This window comes from Ictidomys tridecemlineatus, chromosome 1, assembly GCF_052094955.1.
Source record: "Ictidomys tridecemlineatus isolate mIctTri1 chromosome 1, mIctTri1.hap1, whole genome shotgun sequence".
In the NCBI taxonomy this organism is placed as follows: Eukaryota; Metazoa; Chordata; class Mammalia; order Rodentia; family Sciuridae; genus Ictidomys; species Ictidomys tridecemlineatus.
Genome location: NC_135477.1, coordinates 257,095,224 through 257,123,054, shown reverse-complemented (window position 1 = coordinate 257,123,054; position 27,831 = coordinate 257,095,224). Strand labels below are relative to the sequence as shown.

The 27,831-nt window shown below is 44.8% G+C and overlaps 1 protein-coding gene across 2 annotated transcripts in view; it reads left to right on the top strand.

The window, feature by feature from the left end:
* Adcy2 (adenylate cyclase 2) overlaps positions 1 to 27,831 on the top strand; it is a 377,335-nt gene that overhangs the window by 253,937 nt on the left and 95,567 nt on the right. For both annotated transcript variants that reach the window (XR_013424510.1, XM_040273154.2), the window contains exons 5-12: positions 6,298 to 6,446; positions 11,110 to 11,221; positions 13,825 to 13,952; positions 17,302 to 17,460; positions 18,344 to 18,476; positions 19,794 to 19,970; positions 23,417 to 23,460; positions 26,904 to 26,984. Coding sequence is in view for 1 of the 2 variants with exons in the window: in XM_040273154.2 (XP_040129088.2) it covers positions 6,298 to 6,446; positions 11,110 to 11,221; positions 13,825 to 13,952; positions 17,302 to 17,460; positions 18,344 to 18,476; positions 19,794 to 19,970; positions 23,417 to 23,460; positions 26,904 to 26,984 (983 nt within the window). In the remaining variant the exon portion in view is untranslated. The remainder of the gene's footprint in view (positions 1 to 6,297; positions 6,447 to 11,109; positions 11,222 to 13,824; positions 13,953 to 17,301; positions 17,461 to 18,343; positions 18,477 to 19,793; positions 19,971 to 23,416; positions 23,461 to 26,903; positions 26,985 to 27,831) is intronic.

Sequence of the window (27,831 nt, the reverse complement as noted above, 5' to 3'; positions counted from 1 at the left end):
GTAGAATAACACCTGAGACCCAGGCTTAGAATGGGTAAATTCTCAGTTCTTCAGCTTTCGGACAGAGAATATCTTTCAGAGAAGTGATTCATGGTTTTAACTGTGGAAGAAGAAATGTAAATGAGTGCAGAACGGTCCCCATATTTGGTAGGAGCACTTCCTGCGTTGTGTGCTTCCTACACCACTTGAAGCAACCGCATCGCATCCCCTGGGCCCAGCCCTCTCCTTCAAGGCCTGCAATGCAGACCGCGAGGGGTTGGCAGCACGGTGCTTCAATATTGTGACGACCTGCCCTGCAGGTGTGTCACAGGCTGGTGGCCTCAGCCTCCTCTGTTGTAAGTGTGTGTGTGTGTGTGTGTGTGTGTGTGTATGTGTGGTGGGGAAGTTCAGCTCAGGGAAGAAGGGACCTACACAAGTGGGTAAGCTAAATCCCACACAGCAGGACAGCTGTGAAAATCCTGTGCACACAAGGATTGAGGACAGGGGTTAGTGTGACCAGCACTGTAGACATTGCGTCTGTCCCCAAAGCTACAGTGTAATGTGGTGAGTACGGTTCCCAAATCAAAGTGGCTGGCAAGAGTAATGGTTTCCCACTTGTTCTTGTCCAGCATGGGTGGGCTGCTACCTTCCAACGTGAAGAGTCTCTCTGTAGGACACTGCTGGTGCCAAAAAGTTGGAAGCAAAAGCTTGGCGAGTCGTAACTCAGGCTCTTAAAACTTACGCCTAGAAGGAGCACACATCACGGCTACCTCATTCTATGGCTCAGACGGGGTCATCTGGCCCAGCCTGTGATCAGTGGAACAAGGGAGGGGTTATGGTTTTAGACCTGAAATGTCCTCCCCAAAGCTCATGCAGCAATATTCAGAGGTGGAAAGACCTGATTATGAGAGTGCTGAGCTCATCCGTGAACTAATGCATTTGACCGGTTAATAATTTGAATGGACTACTACGCGGTAGGTATAAAAAGGTAGGGTGTGGTTGGAGGAAGTGGGTCACAGGGGGCATGGCCTCGGGGTCTGGCTCTGTTGCCATCGTCTTCCTGTCTCTGGGCTTCCTGCTTGTCCTGAGCTGAGCCTCGCCCCTGCACCACACCTGTCCTCCACGATGTTCTGCCTCACGCAGAGCCCTGAGCCATTAGACTGAGACCTCTGAAACTGTGAGACACAATAAACTTTCCCCCTTCTAAGTTGCTCTGGTCAGGTAGGGTCACAGCAACAAAAATAACACAGGAGGGATAGGAGAGATGGCCAGCTCATATTTCATAACAACAATTTCGTCTACTGCAAGAATTGTACGTATATAACTTTGTCACTTGTCTGATTTCCTAGAGCATGTGGCTGCATTCAAGGGTCACATTTGGATGTTAAAATGTTTGATTTTGCTCCTGAGACCCTTTGGCCAATCTGTGGTCCACGTGCCTGACCGCCTGGACACCATGCATTGGATTTCTGGTCCACATCCAGGACTGTGGCCAGTCTCACTCGTCTTCTCCACAGGGTCGTTCAATCGGCACTGTCATTTCAGGGTCTCCTATCTGTGGGTAGGTGACATTGCAGGGCAAGTCTAATGAGGTTGGCTTCACTGTGGCGTGCCTTTCACTGGATGGTGTCTGAGTGTGGAGGTCTTATTGGTCTGATGAAATTCCCCTTGGGTGGAGTGATTGATGTCGGTGCCGTGTCGCATTGTGCTCAGACTTCACGAGACCCCAGCTGTCCTCCTGCTCTGAGTGCCTGCTGGGCCCTGGTGTCCCTCTACTGGCTCTAAGAAGCATCATCAGCTTTCATCATCTCTCAGCAGAGGACTGAATGGGTTTTTGCCCTTATGAATGATTTCCGTTCCACTAGAGGCTGTATTTTAGAGAATTGAATTGACAGTTGATGGTAAACAGTTCAAGTCTGGAAATTCCAATTTACTGTCATCAGTGACTATAGACATAATTTATAATTCAACTTGATTAGCACTTTCTTCTAACTTCTTTTAACTGGATAGGAATTACATGTGAGTCTAAATTCATTTTTTCCAACTTTTTTTTCACAATGTGCTCTCTAACAGCTCTCTGGTTGTTCCCGTGAACTTACAAATCAGAGTGGGTGGGGAAAGTAGCCTGTGGTCCTACAATTGGAAGGCACAAGGTTTATCTGGATGCCCCAGGTGACCACCGCCTCACTTGAATCTCTCTGATCCTTATCTATCTCTGTTTCGCCACCTGGTTTTTGTTAAAATTGTTTCAATGAAACGGTAATATGTGACCAGGGTTTTTGAATTAGAAAACCAGCCCTACAAGCTATGGAAGAACTTGTTGGTTGTAAGAGAGAATGGTGATTTTCTGAAGTGCATGTTGATTTTAATGTGCACAGTGTGTTCTAGCTCCCTAGATGGTGAGGTAATCAGGGCAGCTTTCCCTCCGCACGGGTGCAGAAGCACTGGCCACAAGTGTCCCATCTCGGCCTTGGCCCCTCGCCTCTGCCTCCTCACTCGCTGGGGTGCTCTTCCCGAGCCACGTGAGCAGCCTCCTCCCTGAGGGCTTGCTCTGGATTCCCTCCCCAGGCCTCCCCGTCCTCCAGAACTTGCCTTCGCTGTTGGAACCACCCCGTGAGGTGTGATTGCTTAGGTTCTGCCCTTGGTGGGACACTTATTCCTAGGCATGCGCAGCAGGATGTGGTTGTCTCTGAAACAGGCGTGTCGACTTCCAGAAAGGACCAGCCATGGTAACATGAAGTGCTGCAATCCACGCAGACGTGGAGGCCCTGACTCCCCTACTCAACAGGCTATTTCCCAGACACCCTAACAGGGGCTCAGAGGCTGATGTGATCGGACTGAAATGGCAGAGAAAAGGTGAAGACGCTCATCGTCTCCCATGCCAGAGCTCTTTCCACTGCGAAGAGCTGCTCTCCATCCGATGTAAGAGTGATGGCTTCTTTGTTTTGTTTTGTTGTATAATTCGTCAAAGGAACACAAAGCAAGACCTTTCAAACAGGAGTACCCAGTGTACTCGGTGTGTGTGGTTGACGGTGACGATGCCAACACTCCAAGAAGGCACCTAGGAGACAGGAGCTTGTCTGGTAAGGGGAGGCAGCAACACTGCAGTGCTGACTAGAAAGCACTAGTACTTTGGGGATCTGCTGGTGATGCAGCTGGGGCATCGGGGTGAGGATGCCTGGCTCTGAGAGACCGCAAGGGAAGGTGTGAGCTGATGTGAGCTGGCGGAGTCCTGGTGCGTCCTCTTCCATTCCCACAGGTAACTTCAGAATGCAGAGCCTTTAGGGTTTCCTTTCACGTAGGCACTGAGTTCCCTCAGGGCAGGGTTAACCCACGGGTGGGTGGTGGAGCCACACAGGAACCAGCAGCTGCTTCGGGATCTGATATTTGGCCGCTCTGGTAGGTACTCTTTTGGGCAAAGAGAAGAATTTATAACAACACCCCTTTTGTTCATTGTGCTGGTTTGGCATCCTGATGGGATCAAATCACGTTTAAAATGATGACTAGAGGAGAACATTCTGGATAAGAAAAATTTACAAATTTTTATGGAAGGAATATTATCTTCCTTCACCATTATCTTCCCTTTGAAAGATGCAACAACTTTAAAGTTTTATTATTGTGTGGATTATAAAAGGGATAGGGTATAATACACATCACTATGCCTTAGCTCAAAATTTAAGCACAGGTCCTCTTTGCTTACACTGGATTTTTCTATCAACCTTCTCCCACAAAAAAAATAGCATAAAATATAGTTGTTGTAACTGCTTTACATCATTATATTCAAAATACTTTGGAGTTCAGAGTGCCCTGGACTTTGATCAACAGAATATTGAAATTTACTAAATTCACTATAGAGGTCTTTCATAAAGTCCACTTTAAAAAAAAATGAGTCCTAGGAAAAAAATTCATTCCTATTGAACAAGAATTGAAGGTTTTATAAAAGAGCATGTTAAAACAAAACCCCCAAACCAAGCCAAGTTACTCACTGGATAAACTTTGAATAGGCCAGAATCAGTTCTCTGTCGTTACACAATCATTTCTAACAAGAGGAGGAAGTTGTGGGGTGTGCATCCATCAGCTTAATGGACAACTTGACTTTCCAAAAGTATCCTGAAGGACTTTGTCCACTGTCCTTTGGAAGATAATTTCGCTAAGTGATATCTGGCATATTAAGCACCTAAATTTGTGTGCTGCTTTCAGATAATTTGGCAGAACACGCAGCTACATTAGAAAAAGCTGAAATATTAATGGAAATAATGACCTTGTCAGATTACCAATTGGGTTGAAATTTGTCCTCTGTGCCAGATACTGGGCTTTGGTTTCTCTAGTGACTTCCTGGGAAGGCAAAGGGAAGATTGTGGAGCTTGAAAGTCTGTCATATTGGGGTTTTCTTTTAGGTCAGAGATATTTTAAAAGGGAGAAACACAAACTTAAAAGAAAAAGTTTTGACTTTACCACTTTGAGCTCAATCCTTCCTGAGGTTCCTGTGGCCCAGCCCTGGATGGGCACAGAGACTGGGTCCTGCTCCTGAGCCCAACCAGAGGCTGTGTCCTCGGCTGATGGAATCACAAGGTGGTGGGGAAGCCTCTGGTGCGGCTGGTTGGCTGTTCCCAGAATCTTTATTGCAGACTAAATTCACTTGAATTCTTAAGCACAACAAAAGAAAAAAATTGCTTTACATAACATATGAATTTTATTTTCTATGTATTTTCTAACCACTTATAAAAAGTTGGTTGTCCTCTACATTTGGGTTTAAAATGGAGATCATAATTTATATTTGGATGCTAAATGAGACTGGGGGTGGGAGAGAATTACTATATTTGACTCTCCTTTTTTTTTTTGGTCATGGAATCTGTGTCTTTCGGGAGGTACTTGGCTCTTTGGGGTTTGGCATAGTCTTATTACAGAATATAAGAGGAGGAGGGACGAGGCCTGGAAATGTCACATTAGGCTTATGCCACCTGGGCCCCAAGACAGGATGTGGGTGCAGTTGTTCACTTGGAGTGGTTCTGGGGGCAAAGGTGAGGGAGTGGACAGGGAGGGAGGCTGCAGTTGAAAGGGGCCTATCACTGGTGGCAATAGGAACTCCATCCTGCTGGGCCCTCTAAGGGACATGCAGGACAGGAGGGGCGGATGCTCAAGCTTCTCTGCTGAGACCCAGGAAGTGGCAGAGGGGAAACCCAGCAACCTGCAGTGCCCTCCCAAGGAGGCAGAGGGGACAGTGCTGGGCTGAAAAGCTGGCCATGTTGGGCTTTTCCTTCATTAGGCATTTCAAAAGCAGAGAAAGACAAATTTAAGGAAAGGGTCCTGACTCACCATGTCCAAATGCAGGGTTTTCATGGAGGCTCAGCCCATGGCCCAGTACTGACCACCAGAGGCAGTGTGCCTGCCCCACTGTGGGGACCCCAGACCAAGTCCAGAAGGACACTCACCATCTGTACAAACATGCAGACCCTGGAGAGCCCGCTGAGGATTGAAATGCAGTAGATTAACCTTCAAAAGTCCTCTAGAATGACTGCAAACTTTCAAAGTTGCACTTCTGTGATAATTGTCCTAAAAATGCTTTTTTCTTGAAGAGACTAGGACCATGCCACTCTAACTAAAATAAGTATATACTAAAGCAAGCACACTATGCCATGTGAATATTTCTTACTTACTGGACTTGCCAAATTTGGAGAAATACACAAAGATTCACAAAAAGCTTGTGTGCTGCATCTTTGTGTTCTGCTTGCAGTTTCCCATAGAGGCTGTTTGGCAGAGGCTAATATTTCTACTCATTTTGATAATAATTTTGAATCTCTAAAGGATACTGGGTCCTCATCACAGAGGAAATGAAATATCGGAAAATACGGGACTAGCTTTTTTAGGACGTGTGGAATATTAGTTGTCTTTCCAAAGTGCAATAAACCTTGCACTTCATCTCTCAAATGAACAAGTAGGCAAAAATGAGTGTTTTTATCTTAGACTGACCACTAGTTCCTAGGATTTTAATATCATTCCTGCTTCACTATTTTAGAATCAAAATAGAGATAAATAATATCCTTGGGGAAATAGCTTTGCCTTTCTCTATTCTTGGCACTGAAAAACACTCATACTGAGACCTTAAAAAATAATAAATAACATAATAGCATAGTTTGACCTCAGAAAATTTGATTTTTTTTCTGTCAATATGCGTTTCTAGGATCTATATTTTTACTTATAAGAAAGTGTCCCACGTTGGCCTCATTCCAGGTCAGTGGTGATTTCCAGGACCTCTTGGCTGTCTCCACAGTTGTCTGAAACATGTCCACTCTTTCTCGCCCCCCACCCTGGTTTTAGGAGCGGCTTCTGCTCTCCCTGCTACCGGCTCACATCGCCATGGAAATGAAAGCTGAGATCATCCAGAGACTGCAAGGCCCCAAGGCAGGCCAAATGGAAAACACAAACAACTTCCACAACCTGTACGTCAAACGGCACACCAACGTGAGGTACGCATGCCCAGGCCCTCCGCGGCCCTGGGGCAGTCCCCCCTGTGAGCCTCGTCTTACAGCACCACTCCTCTCTAGCTGTTGGTCCTGCACAGGTGGAGCAGGTCCCACCCCATTCATCCCTCTGTGCCTCTTGGGCAATTAAGATTTAAGAAGATGTGGTCCTCGTTAGTGGACAGAGTTGCCTTCCATGGTTTGTGATGGTTCACAGAGGGAGAGAGGTGGACAGTGGGTCCTATCCCCAAGGCCAGGGTGCAGTACGATGAGAGGGAGTGTCCCTGCCTCCCAGGCACAAGGACTGATGCCCCAAGGTGGGCTTTGGGGGGCAGGGCCTCTGTGATGGATAACTAGTGACAGAGGCCACGGGGGACTGATGTGCAGCTCCATTAATTTATCATGAAGTTCCTGCTGTGCAGAGGCCGGCATGACCACAGTGGCTTCTCAGGGAGTCACCCTGGAATGGTAGCACCTGGGAAGCTAACCTTCTGTCATGGTACGATTGTGGCCAGAACTGTGAGGTCTCGAAGCTGGTCCAGGGGGCAGCACCAGGACCCGGGGGCACACCAGCTGATCCCTGTCCCAGTAGATGCTCAACAAAGTACATTCCGTCTCACAGGATAAGAACAATGTTGAGGCTTCCATCTCTCCTGACCTCTAGAGAGGATCTGTGAGGGGCCCTCATCTCAAACTGCATAGGGGGACTCCTCTCCCTGCAGAGCCAGGTCCATCACTGGGTTCCATGCCCCACCCATTCTGGTACCTCTTATTTTGGGGGTTTGTTCTTTGATTCACTGATTGATGTGGTACTTTCTATGCTAGGTTAATAGTCATCTCAGTAAGTAACCTGTGCACGTCTCCACCTCATTTGTTGTGCTTTGGTGGTATTAGCTGAGTTGTCAGAGAGGGTGCTTGATCAATAGTTCAAACATCACCACAAATTGTTTGAGCATCTACAAGAATTGGGATCTGGCCAGTGTACCCCTGAGTCCAGGTTCTCCACCTCAGGCAGCTGCCTCTTGGACCAGCTGCTTTAGGTCAAGGCTTTGATGAAAATAAACTTTAACTAAAATCTAAATGCATTACAAGGATAAGTTTAACTTGACGTCAGATCTTAGAAAACTTCTATAGAGTCAATAGTATGCATGACCCAAGCATACAAAGATGTAAACACACAGTAACAAACTGACTTTGGAAAATAGACTATAGAGAAATCAGTCAAGTTAGAACTAAGGAACTAAAACATTCAAGAAAAAAAATTTATTCTGTTAATAGTATTTACTTTTTTTTTTTTCTCTAAAGAAAAATAATAACACGGCATCAGGGTAAAACCTCACTGTGCTGTTGCGTCCTGATTCTCCGTGGCCTTTCCCTGAGTCTTGCCCATCAGTTCTGAAATGTTCACAGACTAACCATAACTTTTAAAAAGTTCAGTAAAATCAATAAAGCAGGAACAAGCACACCTCCTTAATCTCATGCACCGTCCACCTCTCTAACTCCTTCTCTCTCCTAGCTCAAATCCTAGAGTTTGCTGCACTCTCTGATGCCCTCCCTCGCCTTCTCTCCCTGCTGTCGTCGCCATCTCAGGAACCCCCAGGCCACAGAACTAACTTGCCAAACTCCTCCCAGCTGGTCTGCATCGCATCCCACTGACCATGTGGGAACTCTGACCCTCTGACCTGATCCTGCAGTCCCTTGATCTCCAAGGGATTTCATTTCCTTTGTTCTCTTCCATGGTCTCCTCTGTGGCTTTCTGAGTCTAGCCTCTCGTGTAGGTCAGTGTGGCCAGGGCTCTCAGCTTCCTCTGTTCTCTCCAGCCCTCCCCCTGTAAATGAGGCTAAGACATGACCGATACAGGACTACCCAGGCTTGGGGTGTCCAAGGCAGCACCATCAGACTAACACAACCCACGATGAACTAGCCGTCTCCCCTAGAGCTTGCTGTGATCTGTGCAAACCTGGGTTCCTAAACCCCATTTCACAGCCAGAAACTCGTCTTCATCTTCCACGCTTCCTTTTCCCAGATGATCCCACCAACATCCAATTAATAAGAACATGGGGTCCGTCTCCTTCCACATCTGTCTGCTTCTCTCCACTGCCCCCTACTATAAACAGTTAAAGCCCTTCCACAGGGCCCTTCTGGACTCCAGGGAAATGGTCCCAACTCACCTGCCTGCTTCTGGATGCACAGACAGAGGGACCTTTACAAGAGGCTTGACCTGGTCAGGCTCCTTCCTGTGTGGCCCATAGTACCCTGGTCTTCTCTTATACTTCTTTGCACATTAGGTCACAATCGTGAACATCTCAGAACTGCCAGCCTGCTTATTTCTTTAGAATTTTCTGCTGCCAAATAACCTGTACACCTGCCTAAGGTATCTACAGCTCACTCATCACAGGGCTGCTTTGACAGCCCAAGCTTGACCACTGGAAGCACTGTGGACTCGTGAACAAGAGGAAGTAGAGTCAGCTGCCTCCTGATTCTGCTTGGGGGTCAGACGCTCCTTTCTGGATGGGCAGACTTAATCCTTCCTTTTGGACCACAGCTCAGGGTCAGCCATCCCTGCCTGCCTCTACATATGATCATGGGAGAGGTAGGAGTGGATTTAGGGGTCATCTGGGCAGAATGGAGAGCTGCACCCCACAGCCTTGGTTTTCCTAGAACTATCAGAAGTCTCCTGTGCTGCTGTCCATCTCTCAAGGTGAAGCCAAGGCCTGTGCTGAGCTCAAGGAGTGGAGGTCCTGCCCTGATCTGGCAGGGCCCCTGCTGCTTGGTGCTATATTATTTTTTGACTTGTTTTTATTTGGATAAAATATTCATAACATTTAAATATTGACCATTTCAAATGTACAGTTTGGTGAGATTAAACACATGCATAATGTCCTGCAACCATCTCTACCCTCTACCCCAGGACATTTTCTTCACTCCACACTGAACATCTGTCCCTGTTCAGCAACAAGACCACACACCCCTCCCTCAGCCCCTGTGGTCCTATTCTGCTTGCTTTCTCTGTGGTGTGTCTACTCTGGGGACCTCACATAGGAGGCATCATGCACTGTTTGCCATTTGTACCTTGTGTTTCTCACTTAGCACGATGTCTTCTAGTGTTGCAGTGTGTGTTGAAATTTCCTTTCCTTTACCAGCTGACACTCCCCTTTTCTGTATACACCATGTTTTGTCTACCCATTCATGTGTTGATGGGCATTCAGGTTACTGCTGTCTCAGCGGTTGTGAACAGAGCAGCTGTGAAGGTCTGTGTGCACATCTGTTCAAGTCCCTGATTCCAGAGCTGCAGAATGTGCACCCAGAGGTGGGACTGCTGAAGCCTCTGCTATTCAGTCGAGTGCTTTGAGGAGTGAGCATGTCATTTTCTCTGGTGGCTTTGTCTTTACACCAGCAAAGTACAAGTTTGCAGTTTCTCCAGGTGCCCAGCCCTGTTCTTTTCTGTGTGTTGCTTTTGTTATTCAAGAGCCACAACAGTGACTATGAAATGCTCATTATTTTTCTTTCATGGTGCTTCTTAAGCCAGAGCATATTCCATCTCAATGTTCAAGCACCAGGAGGAATTTAGGTTTCTTTATAAGAACTTTCCACAAGTCATAGAACTGCTGTTGTGTAGGAAAGGTAGTGTCACACACATGGCTGCTGTGTGTGTCCCTGTTCTAAGCCTGTACACAGGCCTGGGCAATCTCACAGCAGCCTCCACCCTCTGCTCCTCCCAGGAGGGGACCATGCAGTTAGTCCCCACAGTGACGACCCTGGACTCCTCAACAAGTAATCCACACACCCCCAGCTTTCTTTCCCAGCTCTCTGCCATGTTCCTTTATAGAGCTTATCCAGAGTATAGGTAGACATTTATTGCCTTCGTTCACTGGGTGCACCAAGCCTACTGAACTCTGAGATCAGGAAGAAATCCCGTGTCTGCTTCATCCTGGCAGGTGGCAAGTACTCCAGAATTACTTGATAAGTAGTCTTTTTAAAAAAAGAAAAAAATATATTATTGCCAGGCCTGGTGGCACACAGCTATAATCCCAGCAACTCAAGAGGCTGAGGCAGGAGGATCACAAGTTCAAAGCCAGCCTTAGCAACTTAGCAAGGCTTCAAGCAACTTAGTGGGACCCTTCTCTAAATAAGATATAAGGGACAAGGGATATAGCTCAGTGGCAAAGTCCCCTGGGTTCAATCCTCAGTACCATAAGTAAATAAATAAACAAATAAATAAACATTATTCCATTTTATTTCTTTGAAGCACTCCAATCAGGATTGGGTTTTACTATTTGCCTCTCCCACCTTAGGAGTGTTATATATACATCATGTATATATAACAAGTAGTAGCATGCTGAGTTCATCACCAGAGTTTCCCAGGTGTGATGGAAGTTAGGATAGGCATCATAAACATAGAGGAAAGGTGACCAGGTCAGCACGGCGCATGGGTGAGGTGGGATTTCTCTCCCTAGTAATTCTTCATTTTAACAAAAACTGGACACTAAGAAAGCACTTAAATGGGCAATTTAACAAAAGTGTTATATATTCTCTCTCCAAGAAAATAACATCTTTCTCATGAAAATACAAAGTATAAAAGTCACTATTCTCTTGTAATGGAAACATTGTCATGATTTTCTTAACAAACGCCAAGCCTTAAGTCTGTCCCCACCCCGTGTTCCCGTAGCATCTTGTACGCCGACATCGTGGGCTTCACGCGGCTGGCCAGCGACTGTTCCCCAGGGGAGCTGGTGCACATGCTGAACGAGCTCTTTGGGAAGTTCGACCAGATCGCCAAGGTGAGCAGGGCTTCCTGTCCCTCCATCCCACTCTCCATATCTCACTATTTTCAAAAAACCACCCTTCGGGAACGTCGATTGTAAAACTGGCTGGTTTTATTTGCGGTTGAGCCTTGATGAGTCTCAAGCCCGTATTCAGAATATGAAATGCCGTGGCTTCAGATTCTCACGTTTTCACCCATTTTTGAAGCTTCTGCTTGTGTGTTCGTCAGCGCCACGTGATAAGCTCATTCAGCACAAGGAGATTCCACTGCAGTTCTCTGGGCCCGGTGCTCTTGGGGGGCCACTCCTGCGGGCATTTCCAAGTAGAGGGGCTGCTGAGGTCACTCTAGCTCATCTACCCACCACAGCTACCCTGTGCTCATGTTGTCAATGGGATCCTGGAGACCACCTAAAACAGGACAATACCCTGGGCAAGCCCTGCACTTACTTCCACCTCGTGTTCTCCTGGCCTGGTGAGCCACTTGTGCAGAGGTGCAAGTTCAGGGCTGGCCTGGCATGTCTTGCAGGTGGGAAAGTTCACATAGGAGATTATAGAGGTTATCTAAAACTGCCCTGAACCTTGCTTATTGGAACTTGGAGGGTTGCTTGTGAGACTTGCAGCTCTTTCCTTCCCATAAGACATTTCCAATCAGCCTAATTCTATAAGTTGTTCTAAAAAAAAAAATCATCCATTATGCCTATTTATCAGTTACTTATATGTGGAAGGGATGGTCCTAAATTTAGTTTGATGTGCAGTTGAGCTCACTTTTTAACAATACAGATCATTCCAGCCAAGTGTCTTAGGACATCTGCCAACTGCAGATGTTGGCAAAATCACTCTTGGGTGCAGCTTCCCAAGTTTGTCCCCTAGGCTGCCTGGCAGCTCTCACTGGGGACTTTTAAAAATCAGTGAGATAATCGCTGTGTTTGCCTCCTTCACCCACCCAAGGAAGGGCTGAGCTTTATAGGTGGTCATTTATGGAAAGAGAAAAGCTGAAACCTAAACAATAACCTACAGTTTTTCATTAACAAGAGGTCATGGAGCACCTGGTCATGGCAGGAGGAAACATCCCAACTGTGGCTGGTGGTAGCATGACACCACTGTCCACAGGATATTCTCTGTTCCCTGTGAGTCTCAGGGTCCACATTTTCCCTTTTTGTAGGAACAATAGTCATATTGGAAAAGGGGGCATACCCTACTCTGGTATGACTTAATCTGAACTAATTGCATGAATTCTATGGCCACATAAGATCAGACCCAAGTATTGGGACAAATGTCATGTATGAATTTGGGAGAATGCCACTGATGATGCTTAGCAGAGGTACTCAGTATGACTTCCTCTAACCAAAGGAACAGAGGAATGTCTAGGCAAAATCTGAGTCCAGCCTGGGTACACTTGGTCCATCCATTGTAGTTCAAAATGGCAGCCCACTTTGGACACCCGTTCATGACTCACAGCTGGACAACATGGACATAGAGAGTGCCATCAGCAAAGGTAGCCCAGACAACTGAGCAAACAGTGTGTGAAGCTCATCACTTTAAGCCAGCAGACTCAAAACCATTGCCATGCACTCTTGCTAACCCTCATGCTTTCTACACCCAGGATGTCTATTTAGGGAGTGTGGGAGGGCAGCCTGGCTAATAAGTAATTGTTTGCCTTTTTCTTATTTATGATATTGTTATTGGAATTAATAGTACTATAAATAAGCACACAAATATGTCACAGCTTGTGAGCTATTAGGGAAAGAAATATGTCAAATCTTCAAATATTGGGGAAAGAAATATGTCAAATCTAACTCATGCTCAAAAGGAAAAAGATGTCATGTTTCTGATGGTGTTTGAAATTGTTCAGTTTATACACAAACCTGTATTAGCATCAAAGGAAAAATTTTGTGTTGGGAACATCTTTGGTTTTTGTTTTATTTTGCTGAAGAGCCTATATGCTGATTGAAAAGGTTAGAAATGGATGGGAGGTAAGATTGATGCATATATGAGTGTAGTTAATCTAAAAACAACTCAAGCCATGAAAAAATGAGTTGTTCAAACTTTATATTGAAACAGTTTAGCCTAAAATCGGAATTGAATTTTAAATTACGTGGCGGTGTTGAATGGAGGCTTATTAGGTTGTGAAGATGTTTATCAGATGCTGGTGTCTACAGGTAACAATCGGCTTCAGGTTTAAAATTAATGAAGAAAACCACAGCCTAACGGAGAATGACATACGATTCTTAAGTCCCACCGAGCTGAACTCTGGCCATCACCTTCTGCTCTGAAAGATTCTGCTCTGCATCAAATCCTTTATTTCCCCCTCCATGTGTGGAGATGTTCAAACTGAAGAGAATGATCCTACTGTTTCCTCCTCTGCTTCTAATTAAGTGGGAAGTTTTCTCTGTTCTCCTTTTTCTTCCTCTTCCCCTTGGTCGTCCTTATTTCCGAATGAGCATAGGGTGAGGGTCGGCCATTCTTGCTGGTCAGGGAAGGGAAGCTGAGTTCTCATTTCTGGTCCCACCTGCCCCATCTCCCGGGGCCGTGTCAGTAGAACCAGCGCTGGATGGCATCCGGTGACTGAATCATCACACCAGTGTATGGTGCAAATGGATTCTGTGATTTCTTCTTCCAGGAGAATGAGTGCATGAGGATTAAAATTTTAGGAGACTGCTATTACTGTGTTTCCGGACTTCCTATCTCTCTCCCTAACCATGCCAAGAATTGCGTGAAAATGGGACTGGATATGTGTGAAGCCATAAAGTAAGTGTACTGTTTAAGGTTTTTTTTTTTTCTTTGACATTTAACCATTTTGAGTTGTAATTCTCACCTGAATCTATTTCTATTTTTCTGTCTACTGTTGCTAAATGCATTGCTGTATATTTAAATATAAATATGCAGTTACCCATTTGTTGGTATGTGAGTAGTGCAGTCCAAAGTAAAACTTCTGTAAGTCTTTTCTATTGTCATTATTAGTCTTATGGAAACTAAATTGGAAATTTATGGGAAGACGCTATTTTGTTTGTTTCAAAGGTGATTTTTAAAATTTCTGAGTATTTTCTTTGATCTCAAGGAGAAAAATCTGCACTGTGGCATCTCTCCAATTTCTGATGAAAAATATGATTACATAAACCGTAAAGAAAAGTGGTTTTTATCAAAGACTGCAATTAATATAAAATGCAATCCAGAATTTCTTCATTTAGTCAACAATGCTCAGCTCTGTGAATGAAGTTTCAATCAATATCTGTTGTCTGCATTATGTCTATAGTTTATTTCCTTGTACATCTAGAGAAGGTTTGCATTGGATACTAATATCAACACCATTGGCAGATACAGGGAAAACAAAAGGTAAAAGGTGATTTTTGTTGGCAATACCATCGTCTTTCTTTAGCCCTTTGTGGAAGCTATTCTTAAATGATAATATCTTTTGTTTGCCGATTGCATAATTTATGGACATTTTATTTTCGAGTCATCTCAGTCAAGAGGCTTTTTTCTTACCCTCCACAGTTTTTATTTCGTTTTGTTTTGTTTTTTTAATCTGAAAAGACTTGAAAAAAGTACTCGATGTTCTAGCTCCTTGTCTCAAGGTTAGAGCAAGTAAGGCCAAGTGGAAAGTAGGAAGTCCAGGGGTCACTGTGCTTGCCCATCGTGTGTGCTGACCACATGTTGAAGTGACTAAAATGTTAGCAGGTGCGTGCTGACCCAGGAAGGTAAAAGGAGCCCCAGCTTCAGCCCCTGAGGCACGGTCTCCCTGAGGGGAGGAGAGACCTGCATGTTCTATCCACATCACTGGGCAGAACGGGAATGGGAGGGAAGTAAAAGAGAAGGGGGGAGTAGTCACTGTGGACTCCGTTCCCCTATACAGCATGTGCTGGTGGAAAATGACCGTTCTCTACTTGCTTATTCCCATAAATAAGTCCTTTGCGTGGTGCACAAAAACTATCGTTTTGACCTTTTTCTAAAGTAACCGCTCTGACTCCATGTGTCTAGGTAGACATGAATCCAATCAGTGGAACTGAAGTGCTTTCTTAAATTTATAACCTGCTCTGGAGGCAACCTCAGGGATGGTTTCAAATTCAAGGTGAAATGGGTTCTTTTGGAGGAAAGCACTTTCCTAGAAGAAAAGTATCTTTCTCGATCTTCTTTCCAAACAAGTGTGGGAAGGATTTTCATGAAGGGCAGAAATATGCATATCAACAACTTTGAATTAAACTATCCATTTTTTTCCTCTGGAGCTTGATTTCTGCTTTCAAATTAACTATTTTATATTTGTATAACATAAAGTTATTTCAGTGTGCTGAAGAGCTTTCAGGGGAAGAATACTCATGGCTTGTCCCAGTTTATAAGAAATGCCTTTTTATTACATTATTTTATGTCTATGTCACCTGTTGTTTTCTATATATTGAGATATTTAGGTTATATATATATATATATATATATATCACATATGCAATTTACTGACATACGCACACTCAGTTGTTGTGCAGACAACTTCCTCCAGAACCTTCGACTACTCAGGCAGAGGCTCTGCACCCTGAAAATAGTGACTCCCAGCCCCCTCCCTGCCCCTGGCCATCACTGATTGCTGTCTCGGATTTGCCTGTTTTAGGTGGTTCCCAGGAGTGGAATCGTGCAGTGTCTGTCCTTTGGTGTTGGTTTCTTTCCCTGGGCACAGGGCTTTCTTGGCAGGACAGCCTTCCCTCATGCAGACACACGGCCGTGTTCCCTTGGTCCATTCATGGTTGAAGCATCGGCCCTGTCTGACCGTGTCTGCGCCCTCAGCCACGTTGGCAGGTTTGAGGAAACTCCCCAGCACTTGCTCGCCTCAGTCTTCAAGTCATACCATGGCTCTGTGTCCCAGTGACCTGTCACCCACTGACAAAGGGACTCAGCTTCCTTCCTCTGTCGCGTGTCACCTTCTTGTCTTGTGGCTGACAACAGGTTGTCCGGTCACACTTCCAATAATGCTGGGGACAAAATGGGCATCTCACAAGTCCCAGGCACCCTTCATCTACTCTGGTGGCCTCTCACATGATTCTTTGTCCCATTTCCTCTCTCATTTGTGTTCTCACTTCTTGAACCATGGGTGGGGATGAATATTAGAATCTTAACTTTTTAAGCTGTGGAAGGATACTTCCCCCGCCCAGGAAACCACTTATTTTCCCCTCATGGGCCTGTTTCCTTTATCACTTTTGGCATGCCCAAGTGGTGCAGGTCATCACAGGGCCCGGCTTGTGCCACTTGCCATTCGGGATGTTGATGATGCGTCTCACTAGGACTCAGTCTCTTTCTCCTCGCTGTGTGCACTGAGACCTGTGGCTTTCCTCCACGTTTTCTCTGGGGTTGCTTTCCCCCATGCACCAGGGTCATCTTCCTGCCCTCTTCTCTTACAACAGAACTTTAAGTGAAAAATGGATTTAGTTGGAAGAAATGAAGAAGCGTTGCCCGGCATTTCCATTTTCCCTAGTGAAGTTCTTCACTTGTCTGTTAATGAGTTAGTCATAAAGCCCTAAAGTGTGTTTAAAACAAATTTTTAAATTAATTTCTTTTGCAGGATATGTCATGCATTATTAAAACTTTTCAATAGTATTTCTTCTCTTCTTAATTAAGAATATGCACAATTGAAAAAGCTTAATCTCGTGATTTTTTAAAAAATCTTGATTCAAGCTAATGTCATTACCAAACTCTCAAATAAGCTGTGTTGAGTTCTCTTGTTAGCAGAGTATTCACTGGGAGCCTGCACCCCAGGAAGCACTAGAATTGCAAATGGAGTCTGACACCATTTCTGAGGCAGTGGTGAGCCCAGCAGGGGGCAGCACTGGATAACCAGGAGTTTCATGCATGTTGTTGAACCAAGTGCTTGGTCATCACCATGATCTGGCTGATCTGCCTTTACCAGCCAGAGATTAGAACTAGGGGTCCAATCTGGGAGCTGCTGAGAAGAAAAGCCCTTCCTCTTGGCTCAGAGCAGCCATCTTCCGCCCAGGAAGAATTCATGGCAGCATTTCTGACAACCTAAAAAATTCTGAATAATGAGGTGCCAGGGAAATTGGCCAAGAGTGAAGTCAGAAGAGGATGTGACTGAATGTGATACCACTTCCCTTCTCTTTAGGAAAGTGAGGGATGCTACTGGAGTTGACATCAACATGCGTGTGGGAGTGCATTCAGGGAACGTCCTGTGCGGTGTGATTGGTCTGCAGAAGTGGCAGTATGACGTGTGGTCACATGACGTCACCTTGGCCAACCACATGGAAGCTGGAGGGGTCCCCGGGTAAGGCCAAACCTCGGATTTCTGTCTGCAAGTTGGCAGCACAATTAGAAGGGACAGGTCAACAGACTCATACCTGCTCCGTCCTTGATGGCTTCTCTTGCTACACTGGTGTCACGTAAAACTCATGTCCAGTGGCTTCTTATAATAATTAGATAAACAGGAATTCTCAGACTGGGGATGTGGCTCAGTGGTGGAGCCCTGACTAGCATGTGCAAGGTCCTGGGTTCCAAGCCCAACCCTACAAAGAAATGAAAACAGAAACTCAGACTTTCAAGTCTTTATTCCATCAACAGCAAGGACTATGGGTATCAGATACCTAACTATAACCCTTATATATTTGCATATTTATGAACAGAGACTGAGATAATGATGTTGTAAAAATGCAGTCTAGACATGGTGTCTCTCCAGGGCTGGACACTGCCTGGGAGAGCAGCGCCATCAAAATGATCACTGTGGCACCCACTCATCTTTGTTAGAAGATGCACAAAAGAGCCTCAGTGGTTTGGAGAGCCATGAGCAGAAGCCCAGAGACGAGAGTCCACACTTGATACTGCTCAGCATTTCTGCTAAACCCCTTGGAAGAGAGCCTCACATGCAAGCACTCAACATGATCACATTTTTTCTCTGCTGTAATTCACTGCAGCCCCCCTGCAGGATTCTGTGAGTGCAGAGAAGCCTCAGGTCTTAGTAGCTCAAGGCCTCAAGGAAGCCGTCCTAAGCAGCGGTGGATGGAGTGTAGGCTCTAGTCACAGTCAGTCCCCCAAGAACATGTTGGTCTCTTTCATTTGGAGAGAAATTGTTGCTGAAATCACAGACAAGTAGCATCCCTGTGTTCACATTTGTCCTTTCATATCTTGACTGGGCTTTTAATGTGGAATTTCAGGCGTGTTCACATTTCCTCTGTCACCTTGGAGCACTTGAATGGAGCTTATAAAGTGGAGGAGGGAGATGGTGAGATCAGAGACCCCTATTTAAAACAGCACCTGGTGAAAACCTACTTCGTAATCAACCCCAAGGTCAGTACCATTATGAAGAGTCTATGATTGGCCTTTTATTTCTGTGATTAAAAGGGAGGAGGGGCAAATTATCGGTATAGATGCTTTTAGTTAAGAACCAGTTCTTTCCTTGCTAGTCTTTGCCTCAAAAATGACTTCAAACGCATTTAGTGGCTCAGCCCTGAGAGATGTTATGTAATAAGGAATTCAGATGTTTATTAAGGGGGCACCATGGGGGCTGTGTGTGGCGGGTGGGGGTACAGGGTGTTGGTGTGGGCGGCTGTGTTTGCAGTCCCTGTCAGCCAGTGTCGACGACAGTGGATGCTGCCCCAAAGGGGTCAAAGGGGTGCAGCCTGGAGAAGCATGGGGGGAGAAGCTGAATTAAGAGAAAGCATTTTACTCTTGCCTTCAAAAGATGCAGAAATCCAACGAGATGAAAGAGGTTGGACGTAATGAAAAGGAAGGGAAGAGACATTTTTAAGATTAGCAGATCTTAGGCATCTATCTGGGTGAGAATGTGCGTTTGTGGGTCTACATGTTGCCTTGCTCACTGACAGAACCCCGTCACCTGGAAGACGGGCCAGCCCTAGGAGCAGGAAGGAGCTCCCCTCACCAGGTCAGGCCGGAGCCAGGGGCTCGGAGCCCTGGGCTCTGCTCGCTCTTCTCACTTCCTGCCAAGTGAGCACATTAGAGAGAAGACTCAGAAGATCCGAGGGGTTATGTAACAGTCCCCAACTCCCACAGCTAGCAAAGGGTGACGTCTCAGCAAGAAAGACTGCTGAACCATGAAAACCAATATCTCAAAATCAAGATCAAGTTGGTGGATTTCATTCATGATCGCATCGCATCCCTTGGGAGAAAAACTTCCAGCTAGCTTGACGATTTATCTGGAGGTAGATGAGGTGAAGCAGCAGAGCTGTGGGGTGACAGAGGGATGCAAAGTTGGGTGCAAAGAACACCCCGTACATGGAAGGCAGCTTAGCATGAGGAACACCCCAAAGCCAGCTACCACTTCAGAAGAACACAACCATGAGAAAAAGCCGGGGCAGATCAGCACGTTCTGTTGAAGAATTTACTTTATAAAAATGTCCATTATTGCATTTATAGTTTTTTTCCTAACTTACAATGGCAGGTGAGTTTTACTCTCTGGAATAAAGTCGCTCAGCTCAGGTAGTCAGGTACAGGGGCGTCCCACTGAAGGGGTTGAGTGCAGAAGCCAAAGAGAGTCGCTGGGCAGTGCGGGAGGAGCTGGGTCCGCAAGAGAGGGTGGAGCAGGAAGGAGTAGGTAGGCACGGGGCTGTGGTGCAGCCGGTGTGACGCTTTGTCTCCTGTCCCAAGGGAGAGCGACGGAGTCCCCAGCACCTCTTCAGGCCTCGCCACACCCTGGACGGAGCCAAGATGAGGGCCTCTGTCCGCATGACCCGGTACTTGGAGTCCTGGGGCGCGGCCAAGCCCTTCGCCCATCTGCATCACAGGGATAGCATGACCACCGAGAACGGCAAGATCAGCACAACGGTGAGCTCGCCGCTGCCTCCAAAGCACTAGGTGCTGGGGAAGAGCTGGGTTCCCCAACAAAAAGCTGGGCATCTCTGCCAGAATAGCTCTAGTCTGCAGTGCAGCTGGCTTGCCATCCTCCTGCAAGTGACCTCCAAGGCCACATTGCTCAGGTTCTAACACACAGTGACTTTGCCCTTCAACTGTATGACCCTTTACAACTGATAATAGCAATCAACTGTAACTGAGCTGTTCTTTCGGCAGTTTCCTTTTTGTGTCCTTAAGCAGAAAGCATTGAGCGTCTCTATACAGAGATAAAGACAGGGTATGCTCCAGCTTAAGCAGCACTACCAAGACTGTGCCAGGCCTGCGCTTTCGGACCTTCTGTGTAGCCACACACACTCCACTGCCGGGGCTCTGTGCTCACTTCACTGTAGCTTCCAAATGAGAGCAAAGCTCCGGAGCCCCTTAGGTCAGGGACGTGCACAGTAGGACAGCTGCAAGGGAGATGGGCAGTGGACCAACAAACGCAGGGAAAAATAAACACAATCAGGCACTCAGAAAGTACCAATGGTATGACTGGATCCTAAAATCAGCCCTGAGGACAGTTGCATGTATAATGGCATTAATGGATGCAGTTGAGTTAAAAAAAAAAAAAAAAAGAAAGAAAAGAAAAGAAAGAAAGAAATTACGTAATTCTCATTGGCTGGTGCCAAGCACCATGCCAGGCTGTCATAGGAAAGTGAAGCTTCTGCTCTCCCTTGCCCCACCCCCAGCATCTTACAGTGACACCCCAATCAATAGGGGCCAAGCATTCTTGTTTTGTTTAATTATACCTTTTCTCAACTTGTCTCCATCCTTTTTTAAATTAAAAAAAAAAAAAAACTGTGATCCAACATGGACTGCCCACCAGCTAGGCATCAGGGGATACTGCCAGGATAAGGGTTAGTGTGCATCCTTGTAGGCAAAGAAAGATCATGAGTAGGAAGACATTTAATGAGTAGGATCATTTCAGATGCTGGTGAGGACCACCATGAAGTTGAAATTGGTGATGTCATTGGAAGTGAACAGGGTGGGACAGCTAGGAGGTCTCGGGGAAAGAGAGGACCAAATTAGGACAGAGGTGGCAGGGGAGCAAACTCAGTGTCCCCAAGATGGAAATGACTGTACCATCTGCTGGGGGCACCGAGGAGGCTGGGTACCAGAGAGTTATTAGCAACGAGCAAACCAAAGTCACTGGGAGGGAACAGGCTAAGGTCGGCAGCTGATGTCTTGTTCTCAGTGTAAGGGGAAGTGGTGGGGGATCTGGAACAGGGAGAAGCATGATGGATCGATGCTTGGGAAAAAGAACAAGAGTGCAGGGATTCCAAGTGGGAGCCATGCCTTCTATGCTCAGGTTTCAGCAGCTGAAGGAGTAAGTTCAAGGTCTAATTTGAAAGCTGAGTAACAGAGACCTGGTGTCGGATAGGATCTGTGTGAGAGGGAGCAGCAAACCCTGCAGTTGAGAGACTGGTGGTGTCATGGGAATAGAAGATGCATAGGAGGATGAGGTCGGGTTCATAAGATGGAAAACTCAAAACTTTTTTAATGGGCATCTTAAAATTGGTAGACCTTTTTAAGAAGTGCAGGAGGGAAGCAGATGATTGGAAAAGCACGTCAGGAGCTCCTAGGGAAGGAAGGTCCAAGCTAGACATGAGCTGAGAAGACCATTTTAGGTTATGTTGGAGGCCATGGAAGCAGAAGGAATCATCAAGAAGACAGTGATCCAAGCAGAGCCCTGGGGCTCCTGGGGCCTTGAAGAATTTACACTTGTTAGCAAAATTACCCAATGACCCGAGTACCCAATTACCAATGAAAATTCATACTGCTATCGTTAGCAATGATTTGGAAAATTTTGCCTCAGTATTGCATTTATGATCTGTGCTCAGGGCCAATAACTCAGTCTCCATAGAGACTTATTGTTTGCCTTCAATTACTTGGTGGGCTGGTTGATTTTTAAGAAATAATAATTTATAAATATTTGCCCATGGTTTTCCAAGTAGTTTCTCTTGTATACCTGTCAAGGAAAAGGTCTTACTTCTCTGAATGTGTGTGTGTGTGTGTGTGTGTGTGTGTGTGTTTGCTATGATTGCTTATTTCCTATTAATCTTTATTATTCTCTGACTTTAGAGTGATCATCTCCTTTATTATCTGACTGTGGGACTGCAGGAATGAGTTCAGTCTTGAGACAATACTGGTGAAAATCCCTGATCTAAGACTGGGCTGGAAACAGCTTCCAGTTACAATAAGTTGTGCACAACCTGGAGGACCTCTTGCACGATTTTGCAATTTTCTTAGCTCTCTGGTCTCATCTGTGATGGGTTCAGTGCCAAGGCTTTTATCACCTTAGCAGAAATCAGTACAGACATCTTAAGAAAGTTCTGTGTCTGCTTAATGTGCAAAGCCAGGACCAATTTTACTGAACTGTGTCTTACTCATTTTCCAAAAGATGCCACTGTAGTTCTTACTGATTCATTCCAGGCCGGAACAACTGCCATTTCTTTTATCTAATCCCCTCTGCAGAATTCCATCCACTCTGTGTTGAATAATGCATTGTTTTAACTTACATAATAAGGCATGGAGTGCAATCACTTATTTTTAAAAGTCTTACATTTTTTGTCTAGATACACTTCTTAAGCAAATCTTTGAAATCAAGGCAACAAACGCAAATTTCAAAACTTCTTTGCTTCAACTTTCACTTACAAATGTTCAGAAGTGGATCTTATTTTCCTCTTGTCTTAAACTAATACTGGTCATCGAGTTCTCCATCAGTGAACTCTGACCAGTGCCTCCCTTCCACACCTCTTTCTGGAACTTCAGAGCTCCTCTGTTGAAGTCTTCTCACCCAGTGTTCCGTAACCCCACCTACATAGCCTATGGCACCATTTCATAACAACTCAGTTCAGAGATAAGGATCCATGGTAGATTTTGCAGTTATATTTGTATTTTAAAGAACCTTCTAGTTTGTCTGATTTTCACATGATTTTAAGTGGCTGATAGTAACCTTAGTAATAGTGCCCTGCAGGGTATTGTCTAAAATCAAATTCATAATATCAAAATGTAAAAATTTGGGCTGGGGATATAGCTCAATTGGTAGAGTGTTTGCCTCACATGCACAAGGCCCTGTGTTCAATCCCCAGCACCAAAATAAATAAATAAATAAATACATAAAAATTTTTAGAATCAGATGATGGTCCTGATACTTCCAACATCTATAGTTTACAGATGATGTCACACTGCAAATATGAACAGGGCTTTAAATATTGATTCATATTTACAATTGAGCTCTTTCTTCACACAGGCAGTGATTTGTTACATAAATGATATTTACCATGATTAAAGAAGAAATATGAAATTTATCATTATCAATGCAACATTTTTCTTGAAAGATGTTCTTAGTAACTAATAAACTTTTCTTTTTAATATAGGACGTACCAATGGGCCAGCATAATTTTCAAAACCGCACTTTAAGGTATGATATATATCTTTGACTAACTTTTTAAGACTTCCTGCTGTTTTCTTATTTCTGAGAATAATTATCATCAACTATAGTCATTTCAAAGGCTTCTTCTAAAAGAGCAGTTGCTTGTGAAAAGCCCTGTTACATTGCTTCCAGCTTCTAAGAATAAGGTTTTCAGTGTCTTGTTATTAGAATTACGAGAAGGAAAGGAAAGTGACACCTGGTAGTCATCTTAGAATGTTAGATTGTTTTCCTAAAATGACGCTTCTACATACCAATACGCAGTAAAAAATTGAATGGTCTTAAAATGAGTATGTTGCTTAAAATCAATTTTCAGGTTGAATCCTGAAGGTTAAAGCAAGTCTAGTCTTTCTGTAGTGAATTAGGAGCTGCCTGCCCTCCCCAAGCAGGGAGGAAACTCCCCACAAGTGTTCACAGGTGCCTGTCACACCCACGGTGAGAATCACATGCACTACTAGTTTTGACCTTGTGTTCTGCTTTTGGCCTCAGCATTCCCATAAATTGGTTTGGGAGTTCACCAAACTAATACTAGGAAGCTGGAATAAAGCTTGTAAGGAAGGCAACCTCCCTCTCCTCACAAAGGTCAGTTCATGGGAGGCGTGGCTAGATTTGCAGAAATGAAGGAACAATGGGAGATCTGATGTACTTTCTTATAGAAAAAGCCTGTATCAAGTAGAAACTGGACACACGCAGAGGGCTACCTGCCCAGGCATGGCCATAGTGCCTCTTGTTGCAGAAGGCTGCTGTGTGGCTTTATAGGTAGTCATCGGTTCTAACTTCTGTTCTGTGCAGACTTTGAAATTTTAACATGAAGATGTAGCAGCTACAGCCCTTGTGCTTTATGCTATAAGAACAGTGGGGTTCTTACGCTTTGGAAGCATTATCTTTAAGTGACTTATACTGTACTCAAAGCACTTCAGCTAATCTAATGGACCCCAGAAGATACCTTGGCGAGGGCCGTAATGTGCTAGTAAATGTGTGAGCCGTGGTTCCCAGAATGTACCCGACTTCCTGACACTTTATATTCAATGTCTCTTTTGGTATCTGTGTCCCCCTGCCTAGATTTTGCTTTAAGAGTCTATTTATTGAAATACGATGAGAAATGCCTCAGGGGACTCCCATGTTCTGGGATGAGCGCAGCCAGGAACATGTTGACCACAGCTCTTTCCGTCCACACTGAGCTGTGGAGTCACATTGTGGAAGGGGAGACAGCGAGGGCCAGTGGCTGAGCAGAGTGCCCAGAGGCACGTGCTGGGGATACGAAGCCAGGATCTGTGCAGGCTCTGTGACTCCAAAGCCCACATACCTCACCACCATTCTGTCCTACCTGCTGTGCTAAGGGCCTCTCCACTCCTTCCTTGGTGGCTGCTGACCTCCAGTGGCCTCCAGACCTTCTGGAGAGAGTGCTGCTCTGGTCATACTTACCTGGTTCTTGACACTTTCTGGCTTGGTGACATGGACCCATAAACTTCCCTGAGACTCGAACTGGCCCAAGGCAGATGTGGCTTTTCCATACCTTCATAGAATAGCCCACGTATGGGGGGAACATATTTGGGAAGGAGGCTTGAGAGAAAGAAGAGTGACAAATTGGAAAGACTGTGGTGCAGAGCAACTGGAAGACCAACCATGGGGTCAGGGGCAGGTGTGGGGACAGAAAATCAGCTGTGCTAAAAATCCAAGGAACAGAGTCCTGGCTGATAGATCAAGATCTCCTGACAGTCAAGATTTCCCTCAGGATGTCTTATCTCCACAGCCAAGGTCTCAATCATAGATCAGGAAACCACAGGCATGTTACAGTCCTCGTGCAGATAACTACTGAATTCAAGTGATGCCTAATACATGCCTTTATTGACTGTGTCATATGTCCACTGATGATGCTGGTCTCTGTAAAGGCATTATCTGAGCTGCTCCTAAGCAGATTAGCAAACTTTTGTAAGCCTGAATGTCATATTTTTATTAGCTTCAAGGTACAGATGGTTCCTTCTTAGACTTTGAAAGACTTTGTGAAAAACACAGCCACCAAATTGAAGTTAAAAAAAAAAAAACTGAAGTCTAGTTCTGGAACTGAGAAGTTAAAATCAAGGGCTAAAGGTTGTACCTCACATTGCTTGGTTTCCTGACCCATGAGGGAGAATGCCTGAGCTATGCTATGATGCTGAGTTTGTAGCTCTTTAACAATGAGTGAAGGATCTGGTGTCCATGGTAAGACACATGCTGAGCTTGTGCCAGGCCCTGGTTCCATCCTCAGCACCAAAAAGAAAAAAAGAAGGATTAAAATTAATTTATCTCATCCAAAAGGATTGGAATTTGCTATGCTAAACCCTCCTAATTCAGTTCTCCTATCTGTGGATGGATCACATCTACTATTCTGGGTTTTGAATGAGACTGCCCTCTACCTGTTTTAAGTGGAGCAGAGGGTTCAAATCCACAAACACGGGATCTGGGATTGAAAACCCATTCATCTCATTAACAACCATCCCCAGAGATTTAATTATAGATAAATGATAAATTTGACATTACACCCCTCCGGCTATTCTTATCTATATTGAGAGGCAACTCTGATCCCAGAAAAGTGATATTTTTATTCCAGATTACAATGTCTATTCATTTAATAATTAACCAACCAAAACACACAAAATTTTCACCTGTCCAAGACAGAGGCACACCTTGTTCAGCCAGCTGGCGGGGGCCAGGCTGAGCTGCCAACCTTTGCAGCAGATATTTAACTTTCAAAAATAGATATTAGATCAGTTTTCTCCTTTACATCATTCTTGTGAGGATTGTCGAGTTATCTTTAAGGAGCTCTTACTATTAGTTAGCATAATTCATTTAGAAAACATCTCATAGTTAAGAATTTTTTTCTTCCAAGACCAAGTCTATGCATGTCGGTGGGTTTTCTGAGAGCAGCACTTTTACAAACCGAGGAACATTGAAACACATACAACGAAGCATCGATATGCCAGAAATAAAACTACTTCTGCAAAGTCTTGAAAATCTGACCAGGGAAAATCTGAGGGAGGAATACCTATTTTATCAAACCAACCAGATTTTGACAGGGGAGTTTCCAGAGCTAGTGTACTCTGCCGTTAAGCAAAGCCCGAAGGCGGCCAGTCAAGTGCTAGCTCATCTCAGGGGAGAGAGCTCTTTTATCTCCTATGCCACGCATGCATGTTTAGCATTGATTTTTCAAAGCCCGGTGCATTTCACTCTCTGAATGATAAGCCAACATCTTACTGAACCAGACACTCGAGTCAACTCGTTGAGTCTGCAGAGTGGGTCTGTGCCGATAGGGAAAAGTCTGCTCATAGGTCACTTTCCTTTTCCTGTTGTGGCTTTATAAACAATGTTAAACAGAAGTTTGGGCATTCTAGGAAAATAGGCCTGATACACGCTTTAGTACAGATACTCTGACGTGAGTTTCCTTTTCCATTTAGAACCAAGTCACAAAAGAAAAGATTTGAAGAAGAATTGAACGAAAGAATGATCCAAGCAATTGATGGAATCAATGCACAAAAGTGAGTACCTGATCATCTTACATGACCTCACTTAAAACCCTATTGTTTAAAAATAATGCCACATTTTTAAAGACGTTTCATGCTAGGCTCTGCAATGCTTATCATGACAGAACCAAGTTTTCTAAGGCAATAATTGATTGCACCTCAGTTGGCCTTCCTAATAGCTTTTGTTAATAGTATTTCTTTTATCTTTAAAAAAATCAAACCCTTCCTGGAAAATATTTGCCAAGTCAATTACTAATAAACAACATGACCAGTCATCATAGAACATTCCAGCCTCATATATTCAGCAAGCAATGTTTATAAAAGCTTCACAGGGCTTACATATGGGGAAGTCTGCAGAGTGTATCCTGTGACACCGTTCATTCAGAATGCGTTGATTCCTCCGCAGAATTGGCGAGTGTTGAGATACCCACTGTTCTCAATCCTGGGAGACGGGTGGAATTGGAATTCACAGTAAGCAGTGGGAGGAAGGCTAATTCATTCAGCCTGCGAAGTCAAAATTGCTGCTGTAGTTTTAAATGATCTAAGAGATGCAGAGAAAAAATAATTTAAAGGAAGTGTCAGCTCCTCTCGCCTGGGACGAGTGATGGCATTCATCTGCCTTTGCATTCTCCTGAGGTAGCTTGGCACAGAGGCAACATGAGGAGCAGGAGGCAGATCACTCTATATGGTTCTGGCAGGTATTAGACACTCGATGGATCATTGTAGAATTGAATTATAGTGGACAGTAGTAGGACTCCCTGAAAACCATCCCAGAAAGGTTTACATCTTTATAGAAACCTACTTGATTTTTATCCTGAAAGTCGACTCTTGGAAAATATAAATTATTTTCACCTAGAACGCT